The sequence below is a fragment of the Zingiber officinale genome, chromosome 9A, assembly GCF_018446385.1.
Source record: "Zingiber officinale cultivar Zhangliang chromosome 9A, Zo_v1.1, whole genome shotgun sequence".
Taxonomy (NCBI): Eukaryota; Viridiplantae; Streptophyta; class Magnoliopsida; order Zingiberales; family Zingiberaceae; genus Zingiber; species Zingiber officinale.
This window is the reverse complement of record NC_056002.1, coordinates 13173645-13196510: the sequence shown is the minus strand read 5'-3', so window position 1 is coordinate 13196510 and position 22866 is coordinate 13173645. Positions and strand designations below refer to the sequence as shown.

At 41.7% G+C, this 22866-nt stretch overlaps 4 protein-coding genes across 5 annotated transcripts; 2 read left to right on the top strand and 2 right to left on the bottom strand.

Moving 5' to 3' along the window:
- The first annotated feature begins 6646 nt into the window (after positions 1–6646).
- Positions 6647–11043, top strand: LOC122021308. Its single transcript, XM_042579413.1, has 6 exons — positions 6647–7029; positions 7120–7682; positions 9816–9873; positions 9985–10068; positions 10144–10285; positions 10505–11043. Exons 1-6 carry the CDS (start codon positions 6962–6964, stop codon positions 10898–10900), a joined length of 1311 nt encoding a protein of 436 aa, XP_042435347.1. The 5' UTR covers positions 6647–6961; the 3' UTR covers positions 10901–11043.
- A 304-nt stretch (positions 11044–11347) lies between these two features.
- On the bottom strand, positions 11348–14614 carry LOC122020208 (cytochrome b561, DM13 and DOMON domain-containing protein At5g54830-like). The gene has a single exon (XM_042578024.1). It carries the CDS (start codon positions 14387–14389, stop codon positions 11654–11656), a length of 2736 nt encoding a protein of 911 aa, XP_042433958.1. The 5' UTR covers positions 14390–14614; the 3' UTR covers positions 11348–11653.
- A 539-nt stretch (positions 14615–15153) lies between these two features.
- LOC122019716 (probable homogentisate phytyltransferase 1, chloroplastic) lies at positions 15154–20006 on the top strand. 2 transcript variants are annotated; one of them, XM_042577190.1, is made up of 13 exons: positions 15154–16897; positions 17123–17165; positions 17243–17492; positions 17556–17639; positions 17720–17794; positions 17908–17991; positions 18129–18218; positions 18405–18506; positions 18624–18719; positions 19106–19177; positions 19258–19353; positions 19461–19565; positions 19718–20006. In XM_042577190.1, the coding sequence occupies exons 1-13, from the start codon at positions 16837–16839 to the stop codon at positions 19757–19759; spliced, it is 1200 nt and encodes a 399-aa protein (XP_042433124.1). In that variant the 5' UTR covers positions 15154–16836; the 3' UTR covers positions 19760–20006. The 2 variants fall into 2 exon arrangements, with proteins under 2 accessions (XP_042433124.1, XP_042433123.1); XM_042577189.1 differs by having other exon boundaries at positions 17117–17165.
- Positions 20007–20582: 576 nt separating this feature from the next.
- LOC122018870 (pentatricopeptide repeat-containing protein At5g66631-like) lies at positions 20583–22803 on the bottom strand. Its single transcript, XM_042576325.1, has one exon. It carries the CDS (start codon positions 22758–22760, stop codon positions 20784–20786), a length of 1977 nt encoding a protein of 658 aa, XP_042432259.1. The 5' UTR covers positions 22761–22803; the 3' UTR covers positions 20583–20783.
- Positions 22804–22866: the final 63 nt, after the last annotated feature.

The window sequence follows — 22866 nt, the reverse complement described above, 5'->3', positions numbered from 1 at the left end:
CACTTATTTTTGTAGTGCCCTTTTTCTCTGCACTCAAAATAAATGATATGATCTTATTATTTACAATTGAAATTTCTATACCTTTACTTGTAGGGGTGGCACTTTCTCCATTTGATTCGAATGAAGATACTTCTTCTTGATCCAGCATTGATGTTCCACGCTCCCCCTCAATCCTTGAGATGGATGCTTCTCTATCTTCATCTTTTTGTAAGTGAAAAAAAGAGTATGCTTCCTCTTTGCCTTTTTTATTATACTCTTTTGAGGATTAAACTTCTATTAGGGTCGATTTGTAGCTAGAAGGGGGGGTGAATAGCTCGTCGTGCTCGTTGTCTTGCTTCGTGATGATGATGTGTAGCAGAAAACACTCAAGTAATGCTAACGCGAGGATTTACTTGGTATCCACCTCAAGAAGAGGTGACTAATCCAAGGATCTGACTCTCACTCACTCATCCACTATGAAAACACTCCTTTACGGTAACTACCGAAGGCAGAGAAGCCTTGTACAAACTCACAATACAACAAGAAAGAAAAACAAGCTTACACAATAAAAATCTTACAAGATTTACCAAACCCTAGCTTGCTTCTCCTTGCTTGAATACACCTCTTGACTTGCTTGGAAGTGCACCAACACTCCTCTCTAAGCCCCCAAGATCTGGTGTGTGTATGTGAGCTCGGTGGAGAAAGTCACATGAAGTTCGGGGTGAAGCTCGCGAAGAACTACCGAAGAGATCTCTCGCCAATGGCTTTAATCCTACGCAACAGTCACAACCCAATCAATCGACCAATCAATTGGGGAGACTTGAATCGATCAGTTGATCGATTCAGAGTGCCTCTATGCTCGTTGGAAGTTGCTTGAATCGATCGACTGATCGATTCAGGCTTTCTACCGATCGCGTGAGAAAACCAGCTGCCAATCGATCGGTCGATCGATTGGCGCTGCCCGATCGATCGGCTGATCTATTGGGCAGCTCTCTGTACATGCGACACTTGCTCCCAATGGATTGACCGATCAATTAGGCTGCTGCTTGTCGTAGTACTCTCCTAATCGACCAACTGATCAATTGGGCTTCAGTCAATCAATCAACCGATCGATTGTCCCAACCTTGACTTGTCTAAACTCAAGTCTAAGGTTCCCAAACCCAACATCCGGTCAACCATGACATGTTGGGACTCCTTCTGCCTAGCATATGGTCAACCCTGACTTACTGGAGCTTCTTCACCAAGTGTCTGGTCAATTCTTTGACCCACTTGAACTTTTCTCCTTGTGTCAAATGTCCGGTCAATCTTGACCCACTTGGACTTATCGTCTCTTGCCAAGTGTCCGGTCCTCCATGACCCACTTGTACTTCCACCAGATGTTTAGTAATCCTTGACCCATCTGGATTTGCTTGTGCCAAGTATCCGATCAATCCTTTGACCTGCTTGGGCTTCCTAACACCAGTGTCCGGTCAACCTTGACCCACCTGGATCTCCACGTGCCTGGTTTCACTCACCAGGTCTTTCCATCTACCTAACTTCACTTACTAGGGTTTTCCATCTGTCTGGTTTCACTCACTAGGACTTTCACCTAGCTTCACTCACTAGGTCTTTTCTTCTACCTAGATTCACTCACTGGGACTTTCCATCTGCCTGACTTCATTCACCCGGACTTTCACCTAGCTTCACTCACTAGGGGTTTCACCTGGCTTCACTCACCAGGATTTTTCCACTACCCGACTTCACTCACCGAGACTTTCCCATTATCCGGCTTCACTCACTGGGACTTTCACCTGCCTAGCTTCACTGACTAGGTCTTTCACCTAGCGTCACTCACTAGGATTTTCCAACTGTCTAGCTTCACTCACTAGGTATTTCACCTGACTTCACTTACCAGGATTTTCCCACTGCCCAGTTTCACTCACTGGGACTTTCACCTACCTAGCTTTACTCAGTAGGTCTTTCACCTGGCTTTACTCACCAGGATTTTCCAACTGCATAGCTTCACTCACTAGGTCTTTCACCTGGTCTCACTCACCAGGATTTTTCCTTGCCTAATCTCCAGTTAGGACTTTCCTAGTCAAGTATCCGGTTAACCTTGATCTACTTGAATCTTCTTCACATCAAATTGGTCAGTCCTTGACCAAAGGAGAATTATATCAATAATCTCCCCAATCGAACGATTGCATCTGCAATCTCCATGTATTGTCAAACATCGAAATCCAAACATCAAGACTCAAGCTTTAGTCAACCAGGTCAACCTGACCTAGGAGATATTGCACCAACAACTTCTTGGACTTTTTCTTCTTTTGATGTTGAGCACCTCTCAATCTCGAAGCCCTCTTCTTGTTGATCCAATGAGTTACCCTCTTTGAATTTTTCTTGACTTGGTGTAGTGGAGGATTCTTAATGGATCTTCATCAACTTGCTCCAAAGCTCTTTAGCGTCTTGATATTCCTCAATTTTGCATATAATAGTGCTAGGCAATAAGCTAACCAATAATTTGGTTATCTTATCATTTGTCTCACATCTTTTGACTTGTTCCTCGCTCCATTTGCTCCTTTTGATGATTTTGCCTTTGCTATCATTTGGAGCTTTGAAATCTTCAATTAGAGCAAACCATTGCTCTATCTCCATAATAAAAAAGTTTTCGATTCTTAATTTCCAAGAATCGAAGCTTGTCATTGTGAATGATGGAGACACCCTTATATCAAATCCGAGTCCATATCGGAATTCCATATTGAAGTTGAGCCTTTGATGAAGACTTTGACTTAATGAAATTTGGGCTTTAACTTCTTCTTTCTCTAGTTCGTTGCACTTCCGGCGATGAGTCCGGTGAAGAGTGGCATGACTCTAATATCACTTGTTGGGACACTTCAGAGCTAGAGGAGAGGGGGGTGAATAGCTCATCGCGCTCGTTCGCTTACTTCGTAGATAATGTGTAGCTGAATAAAACTTGAAGCTAAACTCTCCAATACTAACAAGTATATTTACTTGGTATCCACCTCAAGAAGAGGTGACTAATCCAAGGATCCACACATGACACACTCTCCACTATGAAAAACAACTCCTTCTGGGAACAACCGGAGGTGAAGAAGCCTCGTACAACACAAGAACAAGAATACAACTCAAAACAAGAAGTAAATGTAAAAATACAACTCAAAACCTCTTCTTGTTTGATCTCTTGTTGCTTGTGGATACCTCTGGACCAGTTGGAAAGTACTACAACACTTGTCTTCCAAAGCTCAAGATCCATCAAAATGTGTGGAGAAGAATTGTGTAAGCGCTGCCAAGAACTATGCTCGAAAAATCTATTTCTAGGGTTACCATTGATGCCTTAATCAATTAAAAATTCCTTTAATCAATTACCACGTCAGCAACTTGTATAAACAACTATATTTTCAACCTTAATCGACTACCCTAGTCGATTAGTCATTGCTGAATCGATTAGCCAGATCAAGTCAGTAATATTCTGTTTAATCTCAAGAAATAGCTTAAGTGATTAACCTGATTGCTTAAGCTTCGAACAGAAATATTTTGTTCGAACCAAAAGGCACCGCAAGCAATTATCCAATCACTTACGGTGTCCTAATCTATTACACTAATCGATTACGCATGCCTTCTCGCTATGGCAATCGATTAGCCTAATCGATTAACAACCCTAATTAACAAACCTAGGTCTAGGATTCCCTTACCCAACATCCAGTCAACCTTGACCTGTTGGGACTCCTCATTGCCTAGCATCTGGTCAACCTTGATCTGCTGGGACTTCTTTACCAAGTGTTTGATTAATCCTTTGACCTACTTGGACTTTTCTTCTTACGCCAGGTGTCTGGTCAACCTTGACCCATTTAGACTTACTATCTCGTGCCAAGTGTCTGATCAACCTTGACCCACTTGGACTCCCAACGCCAAATGTCCGGTCAATCTTGACCCACTTGAACCTCTACATGTCTGGCTTCACTCACTAGGACTTTCCTTTTGCCTAACTTCACTCACTAGGACTTTCACTTGGCTTCACTTACCAAGACTTTCCTTCTGTCTAGCTTCACTCACTAGGGCTTTCACCTGACTTCACTCACTAGAATTCTTGTTCTGCCTAGCTTCACTTACTAGAGTTTTCACCTGACTTCACTCATCAAGATTTTCCAGTTAAGCATCCAGTCAACTTTGACCTACTCGACTCTTCTTCACATCAAACTAGTCAACCCTTGATCAAAGGAGAATTACACCAATAATCTCCCCAAACAGATAATTACAAGTGCAATCTTCATACATTGTCAAACATCACGACTCAAACTTGAGCCAACTCAAACTGGTCAATCTTGATCTAAGAAAATTACACTAATAATTTAAATGATTTTAATTAAGTTAATAAAAATATTGTGATATAATAATATTGTAGGTATAGTAATTTAAAGGACGGATATAAAAATTAGAGATATACCGGATTGATCCTAAATTAGTGAACTTTGCCAAGGATGTAGTAAAAAAAAGGTTTGAGTTCACTTCATGTGACCATACCTCGTCTTTTCATATATTTCACCTATTTGTAATTTTTATTATTTTATAAAATTATTAAATTAATTTATTGATAATGACATTTAATTTGTTGAAAATTTGAGGATTATGGTCAAAGGCCTAGCCACTAATGTCGATGTTTGACAGTGTTCCGCCAAAGGTAAGGAAAAGGTAGTCGGCTCATGAGTGCGGCGTGAGGTCGTGCTCGAGCATCTCGTGCAAAACCCCAAAACATAGTTACTTGCCTCCAACCTCGACATAAGGATACGCCAATGTGGAGTACACGTCGATCCAATTGTGGCAGTCGCAGCTTAGAGCAACCATGTAGACGACTATGTCTTCTAGAGCGAGCGCCTAGCCACGGAAGGAGCGGACATGGCTACTAGTGGAGACAAGGAAATTAGTGCATGAGGACAAGTATCATCAGGGGAGGACAGCGACAGGAGGAGTGGGGTAAGCGTCAAAGAAGAGGTGGATAGAAGTAGTCATCGTCCATGGCCAGAGTTTACATGGTAACTATGGAAATACAAAGCAGCATATTGTCAATTCAATCGATGGATCGAAAGAACGAAAGAAAGAAGAGAAGTCAATCCATACTTGTAATTATAGTAAAATAGAAGAAAACTAATTAAATAAATATATAATTAAATTAAAAATAAAATTATAGGGTGCAAAACCGACCTCGCCAAATTCAGTAAAAAATGATATCATCACTTTCACTCTAAGATACGGATATATAAATTATAGTAAACAGCAATCTTCTAGATGGGACGGCATAATCCTCCTAATGAAATCCTTTAAAATCAATTGGTGTCTAATCATATAAATTTATCATTTGAGTACCAACTGTCGTAAAAAAAAAAAAAGGACCTTTTCAAATATATCGTATGGCGAATGAAGAACAGAGATACTGTAAATATGTGTGATCACGTCTTCCGGGGCTAACCTAAAGATTAAAAGATTTTAAATTAATAAAAAAGAATAATATATAAAAAAGGGGAAGAAACAGTGCTTTTGTTTTTTTTATTTTATTTTATTTGACTGGATTTTTATTGCCTCGTATTGGTCTCTTGTTTTTACCATTCACCTGGCCTGGGCTATAGCACAGGAGTCAGGACAGCTATAGAGCAGTAGGGATCTTCTAATCTGTATAATTTGTGGATCAAGGAATGATTCATTATATGAGGATCATTGATTTAAATGGAGCTCATATTTAAGTTAGTAGGATCCATCCAAATCAATAGTTTATAATAATAGACTATCCCTTGATTTATAAATTGTGGACTAGAGAATCTGTCCTTGCTATAGTGTGACTCCCTTCATGATAATTTTGAAATGAACTATTATATTTTAGCAGTTAGTTTGATGAAATGTCCATTTAATGATTTTTATAAAATAGATATCGATCCAGGAGTTACTTTTTATTTTTCCCTAAACTTAACACCCACGCTAATTTTATAATTTATTTATTTAAACTACAATAGTACTAAATTTATAATTTAAATAATTTATTTTCTCTAAAATATAATAGCTAAAATTTAATTTATATTTTTAAATTTATGCGCTAAACAATATTGCATAGTTACAAAATCATTGACTAATGATCACAATTTTTTATACTAATTGTTCATTATTTGGATAAATATAATCGACATATTTTTTTAATTGATTTTCAATTGAGTATATTAATCATCAGTATACTTTTATCCTCAATCATAAAATATTTATTAGATTTGAAAGAAATATATTTAAAGTTTATGTATTAATTGGCAAGAGGTGGAATCGTCACCCTAGCGGCCCCCTGGCCTTGATCCCGTAAGATTCCAGAGAAAGTAAATCACGATTAATGCTGGGCAGGAAAGGTGACTTGGAGTCGAAGGAATTTTTGACGCAGCAGATTAGGATTTTATCTTCGTGTACAACTGGCGACCTTTGACCCCACACGATTTCATTAGTAAGTTACATGCTCCTAACCAGCTGATCCAGCCCGTGACGGCAAAGTTTATGTATTAATGCAAAATAAGGGAGTTGTAAAGCACAGCCACGTGCACGCGCTACGGGCTACATCCGGTGGTAATCTACTTCGACCGGCATCCACCAGTCTTCTTTATATAACCTACGGGACGCTCCCCCGTCGCTTCTCCGGGGCCACACTGCCTTCGTCCTCCTCCAGTGGAAACGTCCATTCCTCGGTTCCCCGCCGTTCGCCGGCTCCGCCCTTGGTTAGTCTCTGGATCAGCGGGCTGCCCGTTCTTATTCGAAGCCTCTCCTATATCAGCTCATTGTAAGTGCTTTGCGTGCTTCCCCTTCGTCTTTTCGTGACGGTTTCGGGGTTCGGTAGCTCCTGCTCAGTTCCTTCTTAGGAGAAGTCGTCGAAGAGTCGCGTTGTGGTGTTAATCTTTCTGGTTAGGACAATGTTGCATCGCGTGTTCTGTTTGGTGGAGCGATTTGGCAGTAGGTTGGAATGGGATGCCCTCGAAACCCTAGGTCGGTTCGGGTTTCGTGTTACTGTGGGAGTTGTGGATTGAAAAGGTAATTTTTGAGGCTCGTTCCGGGAATTGCTCCTTTTCGTGTTCGAGGCTTTTGATTTCGCTTGATAGTGTCTTGAATTTGATCCTCTAGTGTTGGAGATTTGGGTAAATTTCGGTGGACGGTGCTGAGATTTGTGAAAAGGTTGGATTTTAGGATGTCAGGAGCTCCTCATGTTCGTTCTTTCAATGTAGCTGACTCTGAAGCAAGGCCGGTCCTTGTGCCTGGCGGTAACAAGGCTAGGTCATTGACACCTTCTAGGAAACCAGCTTCGAAGCCTTTGAATAAAACTGACAGCACCGAAACTACAGCAATTGATGAGCCGAAGAAGGCTCCCAGTCCCGCAGAAGATACGGCACATTCTGGGTCTTGTTTCAGTGCTCCGTCTGTTCTGAGGAGGCACGAGATGCTGTTGCAGTCAAATCTGTCACTGAATGCTTCCTGTTCCTCTGATGCATCCACAGATTCGTTTTGCAGCCAAGCCTCCACAGGAAGGGTTAGTAGGGTGAACTCGACAAGTAAGAGGAGGCAGAGCTCTGCGAGGATAGGCAAAGTTGCAACCAAGTTGAACAACAATTTCTCAGATGATGCCAGCATTCCCTCGGTTGAACTTGTGCAAGGAAAGAGAAAATGCGCTTGGGTCACATCTAATACAGGCGAGTTTTCTTTATTTATTTTTTGTTTTGAGATTATTGCATGCGTGGTTTTTCTTCTCCTCTAACTAACTAACTCTCTGATTTAGTCTAGCGATTTGTTTTGGTTTAAGAGTGATTTTTTTTTGGTTAAATCTAAGCAAGAATCTTTGCCATCTTCTGAATCTCTATACCTTTTGTGCATGGTATCATTGGGTTCTGAAATTTTATATCCAGTTGTTAGAAATAAATTTCGCCATGCAGTCTTCAGAATTTTGTGATTTTTGAAAATCCCTCTTATTTCCTTCCTCGAAGTCCTCTATTTGTTGCAGTAGCCAGTATCTTCTTAGAATAGCCCTTCCTACACTACTGTATATCCATTTATGGTCTTTTGATCCTGAGTAACTTCTTTGGTGCCCTTCAATGACTTTATTTGATGTAGTTGATTATCTTCACTGTATCTCTAGCATTCCCGTGACTCAATTTCTCATTCACAAAGTGACTATATTTCTTGTCTCTTTGTCTTTGAGATTTGTGCCTTGTTCCCTGTGTACCATTTGTCGAGAGCTCCAGGATTATCCATTGACATTGCACCTATAATTGGTTGCTTCTTTTTCATGTGCTTGATTGGACTGGGCATCTTTACTATTGGTTGCACTTCTAGTTTGCTACTTCTCTTTATGTGCTTGATTGGACATATTTAATTTTGATCTGTTTAATATTCTTGGCTTTGTACCGAACGGGCACCTATTATTGGCTGTTCTATCAAGTGACTGATTCGACATCTTTACTTTAACTGTTTGATACATAAGGCTCCTTTGACTCGGGTAACATTCGCGGGCCATATCATCCCTGATGGAATCTGGTTTAGAGTCTCAGCTGAATCAGGCCACCCCAGATGAATTCCACTTGTTCTATGTAGTGTATTTCTTAAGAGAGAAAAAAAACCATCTATATCGAGAAATAATGTTCATTGGTGTAGGCTGTTTGTGATTTGATATTTATCTGTAACAAGTAAAAATGACTTCTCATTCCCTGTATTCGTTTTGTAATGCTCTGAAAAGAGAATTGTCTTTGCAATGGTGATCATTTGCCATTTGTTACCCGGAAATTGTAAAGAACTATGATCTGATACATTTATCTTTTGTGAGGAAGTTAACTATGATACAGTGAGCGTGGTTATGGTTTATCTAGAAAAGGTTATCATTATTGGATTGAAATTTGAAATGGCCAACTAGGGGCAAGGGTGAATAGAAAACTCAATTAGATTAGTAGTAAGTGCATATGTGGCATTATAATCATAATAGCTGAAATAATATAAAGCATGTGTGGAAGCGTGAAACAAAATTAACAACGCTAACTCAAGTATACAATATGGTTCAACGACTTCACTCTTACTCCATGGTCTATGATGCTTCTAATGTGTCACCCCTTAATCTAATCCACTTATTCATCCCTTCACAAGAAGCAATAGGATAAGTGTCCAAGGATCTAATCTTGTCCACACACTGCAAGCGTGAAAGTTTGACCCACAAGTGGGATTTTTGAATCTTTCTTGAGAAGATTTTAGACATAAACAGCAAGTGTGAGATTTCTCAAGAAGATTCAGCTTCTTGCTAAGGGGATTGCCATAAAAACACTTATCCTTACAGAGATTCTAATACCAGCTTGAGAGGGAAAAACATGTATTTTTACTATTCCTCAAAGAAAATTATTTCATGTATATATGCAGCCTCTAGGCTTAGATTATTGCAATGATAGTATATTATCGTATTAGTTGTCATTTGCCAGGAGATACTAATAATTGAAACCTGTTTTCATGTTTGGAAGTAGGCAATACAGTTTCACCCTTTGCTATGGTTTGCACCAGTTCATTTTTATTCTTTTCTTCCATTTTTTTAACCATCAAGGCTAGTTTTTTATTGGTTTTACCACCTGGATGAACTCTATTTAACTACCTTGTCCAGGTCTCTCACACTTAAAAATGATTTGCCTTTTGCAGCTGATTGCATGACTCTTTGCCATACCGATAGAAGTTTATTCTTAATAGTAACTATATTATTATTATCATCATCATTCTTGTTCAGTAAAACTTCATCTTGAATTTCTCTTTATGCATTTGTGGAGTAAAGCTAAGCCTATATTTTTGTACACCAGACCCATGTTATGCTTCTTTCCATGATGAAGAGTGGGGTGTTCCAGTCCATGATGATAAGTATGCAACCTTTTCTCTTTGTTAGTAATCTAGATACCTTGAAACTTTACTATGTTTTAAGTTCTCGCTAACCAATTTCTCTATGTATTTGGTGCTCGGAACACACCACAGGAAATTATTTGAACTTCTTGTTCTATCTGGTGCATTAGCTGAGCTTACATGGCCTGTTATCCTCACCAAAAGGCAGATATTTAGGTACTAAAATAAAATGATTAGAAAACTAGTTTCTACTTCATTAATTCACCAACTCATTGGCGCCCTTTTTTTCAGGGAAGTTTTTCTGAACTTTGATCCTGCTGCAGTCGCCAAATTGAATGAGAAGAAATTTATAGTGCCTGGAAATATTGCTAGCTCACTTTTGTCGGAGCCCAAGCTGAGAGCTACCATTGAGAATGCTCGCCAGATACACAAGGTAGATCTATTCACTAGTCTGTGACACTGTTAATATTGTAGTTGGCACAAAATAGATATTCATATTTCTAGTTGTTGCGTTTGCAGTTAAGAGAGTTGAGGTTCGTGAATTGCATGTGGGTTTATGATTTCTCAAGAGTCTTTTTTGCTGGATTAAACTACTAATAATCTCATGATCTTGCTTCACTTCTCTCACACTTGTTTTATACTATTGCTACAGATAATAAATGAGTTTGGATCATTCGATAGATACTGTTGGAGCTTTGTGAACTACAAACCCATCGTCAACAAATTTCGCTACCAGCGACACGTTCCTGTCAAGACTTCTAAAGCAGATGTGATCAGCAAAGATCTGGTTAGAAGGGGCTTGCGAAGTGTGAGCCCAACAGTCATATACTCCTTCATGCAGGCTGCGGGTTTGACAAACGACCATGTCGTCAGCTGTTTCCGCTTCGAAGAATGCATAGCAGCTGCGTTGTCGAGCATTGATAAAACTCAGGAGGGTACAATAAAGATAAGCAGCAAGGTGGAAGAGAAGACTAGTGACAGTGTGGCAATGATGGGAGAAATAGATTTAGAGTTATCGATAGGTATGGATGAACTGAGCATTTGTTAGATATTTGAAAGGAGGTCGCTACTCTGATTCAATGTACACCATTCATACTACTGCTTTCGTTTGGTTATTTTGTAAATAAAGTTGTAGGTCATGTTTGTTTCGATATCGTACTGTTGCAGAGATCATTTTCCTTGGTTTGTTGAGAAAAATGTGCCCTCATTTTCCTTTAAAATCGTCAAAGGAGAAAGCTTTCGAATATTCGAATCATGCATTTAGTTCGAACCTTAAGTTAATCGGTTTACTAATTGAGTTGGTCGCCTACGGTTCCCAACAAAATGTGATGAGGATTAAGGCCCAATGATAATAATAAACATATAGTGTTTGATGTAGCGAAGGGAACCTCAACAACTACACAAGCAATTCAGCAAGTCACAAAATATAGAGAAACTTTCATGAGAGCATTTGAAATCTATAAGCCAAATGATTAACCAGGTGAATTCAGAGAACTTGATGAAGTGACAAAGAAGCACCATGAGCAAAAAAACACATTTTACTCAGGTGCCGGTATCCTTTCAAAATTTGTATACAAGCATGAATCAGTCTCACATTGCATACATAAAATGAATCAGTCTAACAGCAATATAAGGAAAAGTAAATAATCATTTCTAACCTGTTCGGTAAGCTGTGGCAAGATGTCTTTACATAAAATGAATCATCTCACGCAAGGTTATAATCACCATGGCCCCCTCTTCTCTCTATACATTAAAAATCATGGCTCAAGTATTTTGTGTTTTTCGTGTATAAAATTGCATTCTATCTGCTAAGAGATTCAAGTTGCACTTCCATTGTTAAGGATGATTGGCGTTCTGATTTAGTAGCAGTTCTGTCGCGATGCAATAAATCTACTGAATCATCTTCATCACTGTTTCCCAGCACCCACTCACCTCTTAAAGAGCTCCTATCATTTTGTCTTTGCTTAACCTTGGAATACTCCAAGTACATAACTAAAATTGCAAGTGCCAAAACCCATAATATTAATGCCCAAGTAAGACCTTGAACATTTTCGCTGCCGTATCGATGCGCCAAATGCTTCATTCCACTGATTAGTGCAGCAACTCCGACTACAACAGCAGACCTCCCTGTGATTACATGACAGTATTCCCAGATTATCCTCTTGGAAGACACTATCTCTTCATCTGCTGGTTTTGGGGGGCGTAGATATGCATTTAATGGCTGGGCACATGCCAAGATGATTGCAGCTACACCGAATTTCACATGCACTATACTTAAATAAAAACCACGAAGCTCAGCAGCTGCAAATAGAAGACCAAGTAACATAATAGCGATTCCTGAGTACTGCAAATAGACATGTAACTGGTACCAGCCATCACCCTTTATCTGCTTCAAGTATCTTGCAGCCAATATTCCCCCAGGAAGCAGGATGCCCCAAGCCACAAACATCATGAAGCCATGAACAGCCAAAACAGGACGCAGATCTTGCTCTGCCTCGGCAGACCCTCTCAACAAAAGAACTCTGACTGGCCGATTGCTTGTAGCAGAATGCATATTCTTTTCACTTAGATTATCCTCTGACCAACGGGCACCCATAGCCCAAATAACTTTTAAAGGAGTAGTTGGATCGATGATATTCTTGCACTCTATCTTTCCATTACATGAAGGAGATAGAGGACGAGTGAACTCAAATGTTATTATTCCATTTTCTTGACTGCACCTGACGAAGGTCAAATTTTCGGATGTTGGGTGCACACCCATTGCATTTTTTCCATCAATCCAATAAGTGTTTACATGGCCTGTGCCATTGGATTCAACCCAACCAACATACACATAGCTGTTCATCATTCCGCTTCCAAATCCAATCGCAACATATCCACTTTTCTTCTCACCACGAGCAGCAACAGATATTGAGCCTTTAGATAAAGTCCAGAAAAAGGAAACCTGTTGATCATCTAATAGAACATTGTTATTATACATGTCTGAAATACCACCATCAACTACCTGAACTTTCCAGCCCATTTTCTGCTCAAACAAAGAGTGGTAGTAAACTTGATCTGGTGTATTTCGATCAGGTGCCCATTTCAACTCGGTTGGACTGGCTGGGACACCCTCAAACTGAGGCCCACCAGCATAGATAACCTCAGTCATATTATGCAGTGTTGCATTACCACCAATAGGATTGGAAGTGATGTAAAGAGCCACATCATGGCCGGCTTGGATTGAGAAAGTAACTGGCACACCCCTTTCTACTCTCAGCAATGGAACTTCCTTCTTGTTGATATAAAGCACTTTCGAAGGATTCGGAGGATTTGGGTAATGCAATGCTGATCCTGACGTAACAACAAGCGGTGTTTTTGCATCAGCGATGATAAGATCTTGATCTTCCTTATCTTCAGCATCTAGAGGTCCAAAGCAATCGTCCACCTCCTTAGATAAATTCAGTAGGAGATAATTGTAAGCTGTTTCTTGTGGACCACCATGATTCTGAGGAAGATAGTAAGGTCTGAGGGAATCCGGTGGCCTCAACAGACCTAACGCCCAAATCACAGTCATGTTCCCTGTGATATTCACTGGCACATCATACTTCACGTCTACAGAGGCTAGGGGGCGCTTGTACCGGACAAAGGCCACCCCATCTCTCCGGTGACCATAAATCAACTCAGTATTGTTAACAAGCCCAACTGGATCCGATCCTTCATAGATTGTATCAGGGCAAACACCTTCAACCTTGCCATCCTTGCTAAGAAGGCACTCGCTAAATTGCGTAATATAGTAATCTTCAGCAAAAGGAATACCTTCTTCAGTAAATCCAGTGACCGTAACATCTGCATTGAGCATATGCGATGGCGAGCTAGGCTTCGCCCACCCAAAGCTCATATAGTATTCCGAGCCAACAGCTGCTTCCAGACCGATCTCGACGGAGTCCAATTCAGGGTGCAGCGTCCACCGAAGTCTAAATCTGGGGGATAACGTTAGGCAGTTGTCGAACATGGTCGGCTGGCGGTGGATCTGGCTCTTGTTCTTCATCATCTCGACAGGAGAACCAGGAGCTGGCGCAGGGGCCGGGGAAAGGTCCGGGCTTGGGGCCAAGTCGGAGTCGGTCTCATTTGCGGAGACATTCACAAGGGCGACATGGCCGAAATCCGAGGCAGTGGATTCATCCCAAATGGCGAGGACCGAGATCTGGTCCCAGGAGACGTTGCTGGACAGCCTGACGGTGAGCGACTCGTTGCGGTAGGTGCGGTTGAGGTACATGTCGGAGATCGGAGACCCGAGAGTGAGATTAACGAAGTCGTCCCCGGCAGCGCCCCTCCACCGGACCTGGCCGGAGCCGGCGAGCATGTCGAAGCCGCGGACGGAGAAGGAGCAGGCGTCGACGATCCGGACGACGCCGCGGACCTGGTGCTGCACCATGGCGAGGTCGGCCTCGAAGCCAGCGATCGTGATGTTGCGGGCTCCGCAGTCGTCGGCGGAAGAGGCAGCAGCGCCGGCGAGGAGGAAGAGCAGGAGGAATAGGATCGGGGGAGAATCCATGAGGGGAGAGGAGGAGGAGGATCCGAGAGATCCGATCAAGATCGACTGATGTAGCGGAGGAATTGGGGATAGGGTTAGGGTTTGATGGGGACGAGCTTCCCCATTCAGTTGTTGGTGTTCGTGGGAACGACAAAGCCGAATTTGGTGGGAGGTAGGGTGTAAGCGAGCCCAGTCGTTCTCGATTAAAAAAAAAAAATTATTCGTAAGAGCTCAAGTATAATTTCGAGATCGAAAATATTATCGAAATGAGCTGAAACTTAACCTAACTGTATTTAATTCATGGGCTTATAAACGGATTTATTAAGAGAGTCACGAACGTGTCACTAAGAGATTTACGAACGTATTCGTGAAGACACTCACAAATATGTTCAGACTCATTTATATATATCAATAATATGAATTATAGAATTATATATTAACGAAACTCGTTTAACTTTTAAATAAATTATTCTCAAACCCATCTCTAATCATCGTTCACGGACAATTTAATTTCATTACGAATCGAGTTTAAGTTTATGAATTAAAATTCGAATGAAACTTGCCAAGCTCAGGCTTAAATAAAACAAACCGGTCTCAAGTTCAAGCCTCTGACTCTTCGACTCGGATGAGTTGGATAATTTTATAATTTTATTTGATGGTAAGGGATCTTGTGTTTAATTTATCGGACTCAATCATATGCTTGACTTGGGCTTCGGCCCAAATTCGTACATCGACGCGGCCCGATTTGGAACCTATAAGATCGAGCACCGGAAGCATGAATGGTTGCCCCTCTCTCTCACTCACTTGGTTTTTGAGGCGACGGTGAAGAATGGTGGTGCTCAACGACGGACTTGAACGATCATCGACGATCTCCTCCCTTGGAAGCACTAGCTTCCGATCGGGAATGACAGGATTTCGGCGGATCTGTTCGGCGTGGCAACCGCTGCTGCTGTGCCTAACTCTTCTGATCGGTTCGGGGTGGGAAAAACGAGGGAAGTTCTCCGGAAGCTTCGTTTTCGTGTTCTTGTTCGTGATCATAGATCTGGTGTTTACTAACTTTTTCTTGCGTGGATCGTACTTTAACTTCTCCAGGTTGTGTTTTTGTGAGTTCTTTTCACGATTTTCGCTGGTTTTAGGGTTTACTGTCTTGCTGTTCTTTCGATCCTGTATCTTCTGATTCTCTCTCCTTCTTGTCGATTAAGGCGATGATGAGCTTGCCCATTGTATTTTCCCTGAACCGATGCTGCCTCTCCCTCTGCTCTGCTCTCTCTTCTCTCTCTTTCTCTCTCTCTCTCTCTCTCTCTCTCTCGCTGTGTGCATATGTATATATATCTGGAATAGGACGCGACATGGATGGCCAACGTTTTTGGTAGGCAACCGTCACTTTGATCGGAAAGTAGACAGTATCATGGGCGTGCCTGAGCCTCTTCTTTGCTGGAGAATCTCTTTTTAAACACGTTCGTTTCCTTTTGGTTTTCTTCAATTTAGCCTTCTTTTTTTTAACCTTTCATCTTCTCAACAATCTTTTTCTGCCTGCGAATGATTCTCTAATGTTTTCATTGCTGATGATTCTTATGTTTTTTTCCCTTTGGTGGAGAAAAGCACAGTTTGAAAGATCCGACAAAATACATAACTCTCTTGTCAGGTGAGATGCTCGTCGATATTACTTCTTTTGAAACCCCAAATGAGCAAAAGCAAACTTGCGCCAAGTGAAAGAAAAATTAGGTCTGAAAAAAAAGAAGGAAAAAGTGGGAGGCTCAGATTTCGCCCATGGTTGCAGCGGCTGCCTCTCCGAGCTGATCCACCACGGCCTCCTCTTCCAGTCGGACAATTCGAATCGGCAGGGGTCTCAGTTCATCTCAGAGATAAGGACGAAGCGGCAACACGCCTCTCCGCCTCAAAATGCTCAATTCCCTCTTCTCTATTTTTTTTCCCTGCGATGTATTTGGCTTCAGTGGTATTCATGCCAAAATAATTTCCTCTGCATTGAATTAAAATTCGTTCATGATTCTTGATTTTACTTATAGAAAAAAAAAGAGATCCGAAGCAACAATGGAGAACTGACTAACTATGATAACACAAGCAAGTTCAATAATCTTAACACTGATCACTTCATTTGGTGAGAAGAGAAGGCTTCTATTCATGGCTTTACCATGCCCCTTCGATGTTTGCTAAAACCCTAGATTGAAGCTAGTGCTTATTAAGGCTTGGGCCTTCGATGGGTGTAATTTGATTGGGCTCCTTTGGGCTCTCTCTCTCTCTCAGGCATTAATTTAGCAGCAACGTATGCGTTTCTGTCTTAATGACAAATGATGGCATGGATTTACTTACCATGCAGAGGGCATGTGACAGCCCCACGGCAATGCTTTCTTAGCATGATTCAGATATTTCTAATCATCATTCCCTAAGCATTCTTCACCTTCTCCTCTAACTTGCTTTTCATCGCAGATTATTTTCTTCTAAAGAGAATGATTTTCAACCAGGAGAGCTTTTTGAGACATTCCACCAATTTTGTATTTGTATTCCCAGGTATTATGCTGTTTTTTATCCCTTCGTTTTCATCTCCTTCAGATCTCTTTCCATTTCATCAATGTTACATCACCTTTGCATTTCTTTTTAATATTCTGGATTTAAGTAATGCAGAAGGAAGAGGTAACGAAGTTGAAGTTCATCTCTTTATACAGTCATAGTGATATAACTTAGCCTTTACAAGCAAACACTAAATTATGCATGTTTTCTGTGACTAAGTTGCAGGTAAGATAAGAGGAAGAAGCCTTAAATCTGCCAAATTTATCAAGTAATGACTGACACTACGACATCACTCATAAGTCAATCTATTTGATAAATAACTTAAGTAGCTTGTAAACAATGCAGGATTACTACCTCTTGTTGCTATCGTGAACTAAATAGTAGATCAGAAGGGCAACTACATACTCCCAATAAGCCTGATTGCAAACCATATGTCCACATTGGCAAGCTCAAGAACAGCATCACTTCACCAGCTTTTGGCAATGCATTTGTACCTGACAATGAGGCTCATCAGTGTGGATGCTTATGGATTATTCTGTTGAACAATTTTGACGCCTTTTGTCGGTTTTGCCGACCACATACAGTAATCGGCACAGTGAGTTGAGTTACTTGACTACTGTCATAGATATAATCATCTTCTAAGCATTGATTATGGCAGGTGATAAGTATAATATCAATCTCTCTTCTTCCACTTGAAAGTATTGCTGACATATCTCCAATGTTTTTCATTGGAATGATTAAGGTATTGCATTTTTTTCTCTATTTCTTCTTCAGTGTATGATTTTATTTGTGATTTGCTGTGTTGCTTTCATGTCAAATCAGGCATTGCTTTCAGCTGTCTTCATGAATATCTATGTCGTGGGACTCAATCAATTGTTTGATGTGGAAATTGATAAGGTCAGTTCCAAGTTTCAGATACTTCTTGGTATATAAAGAATTTTAGAACAAGGAAAGGAACATTTCTTATACTATGAATAATGTAATAACTTGGAACAGTTGATTTATTGCAGGTCAATAAACCAATGCTTCCACTAGCTTCAGGGGAATTCTCTTTAAAAACTGGAGCATTAATAGTAGTTCTTTTCTGCATTATGGTACACTACCAGAAATATTTACGACTGTATTTTCATTCTTATGATAAACCACTAATACTCAGCAAAGCCATAGAAGAGTTACTTTGACTATAATCGGAATCATTCCATGTTACTTACAATCCATTCTTCTTTAACAGAGCTTTACTTTAGGAGTGAAATCTGGGTCCCGCCCCCTGCTTAGTGCTTTGCTTGTTAGCTTTTTCCTGGGAAGTGCATATTCCATCAATGTAAGAATTTACAAATGGTTAATTCTGCCAAAAAATGAACGAACATCAACTGTTTAATAACTAGGCCACTGTAATGCTGAAACAGAAACAAGCAAGTAGAAGTAGAACTGCTTATCTATTTTCTATGGCTGTCAAATATATTGTATTGTCTTCTTTCTAGCTGACCATCTGCTTGACTTAATACAGCATCCTTTACTAAGATGGAAACGACATGCATTTCTTGCTGCCTCTTGCATTATGTCTGTTAGGGCTATTGTGGTTCAGTTAGCCTTCTTCATACACATGCAGGTGAACTAACATAAAATCCTAAATTGCAAAGCATGAATATACTTGAAACTATGTAGATGTGAAATATTATCGATGCCCCAAAATTCCTTCTAAAATGCTATTACATTATCAATGCAGAAATATGTACTAAGAAGGCCAGTGGCTTTAACAAAGCCAGTGCTCTTTGCCACATCTTTCATGTGTCTCTTCTCAGCTGTAATAGCTTTGTTTAAGGTAAATCCACAATCTATTCTTGACATGGAAAACTAAAAGAGAGTTTTACTATCAAGCTTCGGCTCAGCAATCATCATCCAAGTTGGTTTACTAGGTTGAATTAATAATCTGCAATGAAGTATCACTATATAACTATTAATAGTTTGACTTGCAATCTAGTCTGAAATTGTTTTTCATTGGGTTCTGTCATTTTGTCTGATCTGGCCTCAAACTGCCAGACTAATAGTATTAAAAGGGTTTTCCCTGAAATCACAATCCAGATTCCAGAAAGAACTTCATTTTATCTCTTTAAGAAAAACTGAAAAATTATCTTTCCCTTCTTCCCTTTTGTTTAATGGATTGATAAAATGCAGCAGTCTATAACAATTAAGATGGGGTGTTTGTAGGATATCCCTGATGTTGAAGGGGATAGAGATTTCGGTATCCAGTCATTCAGCATACACTTGGGTCAAGAAAAAGTGAGTTGAAGTATTTATGCCAAACAATGATAGTTAAGTATTGCCTCAACAAAACATCTAAACTCGTGGTTTTAATTCAGGTATTTTGGCTTTGCATCAAGCTACTATTTGCAGCATATTCTACAGCTATTTTGATTGGACTTTCATCATCGAACAAATACCAAGGCACAGTTACTGTAAGATGTGCAACTCCAAATCCTGGACAACCATTTCGATCTTATCATCACAATGCTAATTTTTCTCTCACAAGAAGTAGATATCACTGACTTCTTATGCCATATAGGTGTTTGGACATGGTTTCCTTGCTTCTGTACTTTGGTTCCGTGCCCAATCCACTGATAGCAAGAATAAGGAATCAATCACAACATTCTATATGTTCATTTGGAAGGCAAGTCATTTGTATAGGTCCTGTGTCTAATACTCATAGATTCATGTTTTAATCAATGTTTATCAATAAATTATATGAGATAATCACTCATAGCATGTCAAGTCATTATTTTGTTGTTCCTTTTTTACGACATCTACTAATTGCTTTTGCAGCTTTTCTATGCGGAGTACTTCCTAATTCCCTTCGTACGATAAACCATGGAGAGCGAAGGTTTCAAGATGCCTACCAGAAATACAGGCAGGAAGATGAGCGTTCTCAAAGCTAACAATAATTAGGTCGAAATCCATCTTTCAAGATTAGCAAAATTAAGAAAAAGAGATGCTCTAAGAATAAAGGTTGCATGAAATACTATTAGTATAGAACCTTCAATGTTCATCCAAAATGGAAGATGTCTAGAGTTTAATTCTGTGATTTAGTCAATTGATAGCTTGGTGTTCTATATTTATCATGCACAAGAGGCAGCTCAAATCCAGAAGAATTTGTTATTAAGAAAGCAAAAAACATTAGCTCGCATGATTAAGAAAATTGCTTTGAAATTAGGGTCGTAAATGAACTAAATGTTCGTGAATAAATTTGGTGTTTGATTTGATAAGAGTTTGTTTATGTTCGTTTAATATACATAAGATTAATTAAACAAATAAATTTGAACGACTCGTTAAGCGAAATAAATAAGTTTGAATACATGTATTCAGCTTGTTAACGTTCGTGAACAATGTTCGTAAATAACATTCATGAATAATATTCGTGGACAATATTTATGAATCATATTTATTAATAAATTTTTTTTTCAATATACTAAATAAATAATAAAATAAAATAAATAAGTTTAAATTATTAATCTTAATAATCAATCAAACAATTAAAATTTTCAAACAATCAAACAAGTTTCAATTGAAAGTTTGATAACATTTAAACGAACCAAGCTCAAATTAAGTTCAAGCCAAGCTCGAACCAAGCTCAAGTCAAACTTGAATTGAGAGTTTGATAACATCTAAACGAACCAAGCTCAAGTCAAGCTTCAAATAAGTTCAAACTCATAAAAAATAAATCAAGCCAAGCTTGAACACTCATTTTAAAAGTTTAGTTCATTTTAAGACTTAGTTTGGTTATCTTATCAAACAAACGTGAACACCTCAAATCTTGGCTCAGCTTGATGAGGATTGTTCACTGGAAGTAATGGAATGCAATCACTGAGGCATTCCAACAAACACCATGGATTCATGCCTGTCCACCGTTGTCTGCAAAACAACCTGCATAAATATCATAAACACGCTTGAAATCTGCCGCGCTCACAGTCCACACATGGCCGGGAGAAGCCGCCGGCAGCCCCCTTTCGAACTCGTCGCACATCCCCTCCACCATGGCCGCTTCCCGAAGCTTACCTTCTTTCCACAAGCTCTTAACGAGCAAAGCCTTGGTAACGCCGTCGGGAGCGATGCCTGAGTACCGCATTTCCCTAAATAGCGTCAATGCGAGTGCTGCCCTCTCCTGTTTGCAGTAAGCCTGGATCAGGATCGTGTACATGTGGGCGTCTGGCTCGAGCCCGCACTGCCTCACCATCCCGAATAGCTTGTGCACGCTCCTCAGGTCGCCGGCTCCGGCAAAGTACTGTATCAAGCCGGAGAAAGTTTGTACGTCGGGGAAGACACCCTCCGCCATCATCTCTTCCATGAGGTCCAATGCATCGTATCCTCGCCTACACTTGACCATGGTGCGGAGCAGGGACGAGCAGAGCAGCAAGCGCCGCGGCCCTGGCAATGGTGCGCCGCCGCAGATCGAGTGAGCCTCGCGGAAGACCTCGATTGCCGCGTTGGCTTTCTTTGATAGGCCGTAGAAGTCGATGAGTAATCGGACGGTGGCGAAGGGGAGAGCGATACCCTCCGACTTCACCTTGGAGAGGAGACGGCGAACCAGCTCGACGTGGCCGTGCCGAGCGAGGATGGAGACCATCCTTGAAACCGTCCGACGGTCGTGCACGAAGTCGCCCGGTTGGTACGCTACCCAGCAGAAGAAGTCCCACGCCGTCTCGGGCTTCTTGAAGGACCTGAGGAGCTTACAGACCAGTCGCGGCGTCCAGACCAGCCTCGCTGCCTCCAACTCAGCGACGTCGTCGGGGGTCCAGTCTTCCATCGCCCTTGCGAGAGCGATCGGATCCATCCATGGCTTCAACCGGATGCGATCGTGCTCGCCTTCATGCTCATCTTCCACTTCGCAATCGTCTTCTTCCTCACTGGATACGGCGATGTACTCGATTCGTTCGTTAGGGCACAATTCCTCGACGAACTCTTCCGTGCCCTCGATGGGTCCCACCGCGCTCATCTTTGCGATGGCGGCCCGCATCGCTCGGCCCGGGAGGATGCCGTCGGAGTTCATCTCCTTTACTAGCCGCTGAAACTCATCGAACAATCCGGCGGATGCGTACGCCTCCGCCAGCACCTCGTACTGCTTCGACGTGTGAGGGATCCTCATCGAGGGCAGGAGGTAGAACACGACAGCTGCCTCCTCGAGATTCCCCGAGCGGACGAGATGGTGGATGATAATGCTGTAGGTGCGGGAGTTAGGGTTGGCCCCATCGTGGATCATTTGGGAGAAGGTAGCGACTGCGGCAGAGTGATCCCCAGCGTCGGCTTGGAGACCCATGACGAGGTTGTAGGACTCTGTGCATGGGTGGCTTCCTCGGCTGAAGCGGCGGTTGGGCTCGGAGGAGGAGGAGCGGATGGAAGACCATAGGTCGAGGACGGCGGGGAGGTCGGCAGCGGCCGCCAACCAGCGGAGGCGGTCGAGAGGAGAAGGGGGGAGAGATGAGGGAAAGGATCCGGCGTCGGCGGCGTCAAGGAGGGACCGGAGGTCCGCGAGGCGGCGGCCGAGGGCGAGGCGCTTGGCGAGTGCGTGGAGAATCGGGGTGGAGGGAGAGGGGAGCGAACGGAAGAAGGAGAGGGCGGAATCCGGCGAGGGGATTGAGCGAAGAGCGTGGACGGCGACGAAGGAGTCGAGGGGTTGGGGGAGATCTGTTGGTGGGTCGGGCGACCGGAAGCGGAGGCGGAGGGCGTCGATGAGGCGGGCGCGTCGGAAGTAGAGGGCTACCTGACCGACGCTATCAGAAGGATTAGAGGCCGAGTTGGAGAAGGGGCGGAGGGCGGCGACGGCGGATGACGAAGAGTAGAGGAGCCGGCGGCGTCTGAAAAAGCAGCGCATCCCTTCCGTTGCCACTTACCCCATCAAGCCGCCAGCGGATAAAAATATCGTGACCAGACGCAGGTGGCCGATGACGTCAGCATGCGGCTTACACTACATCAAGCTC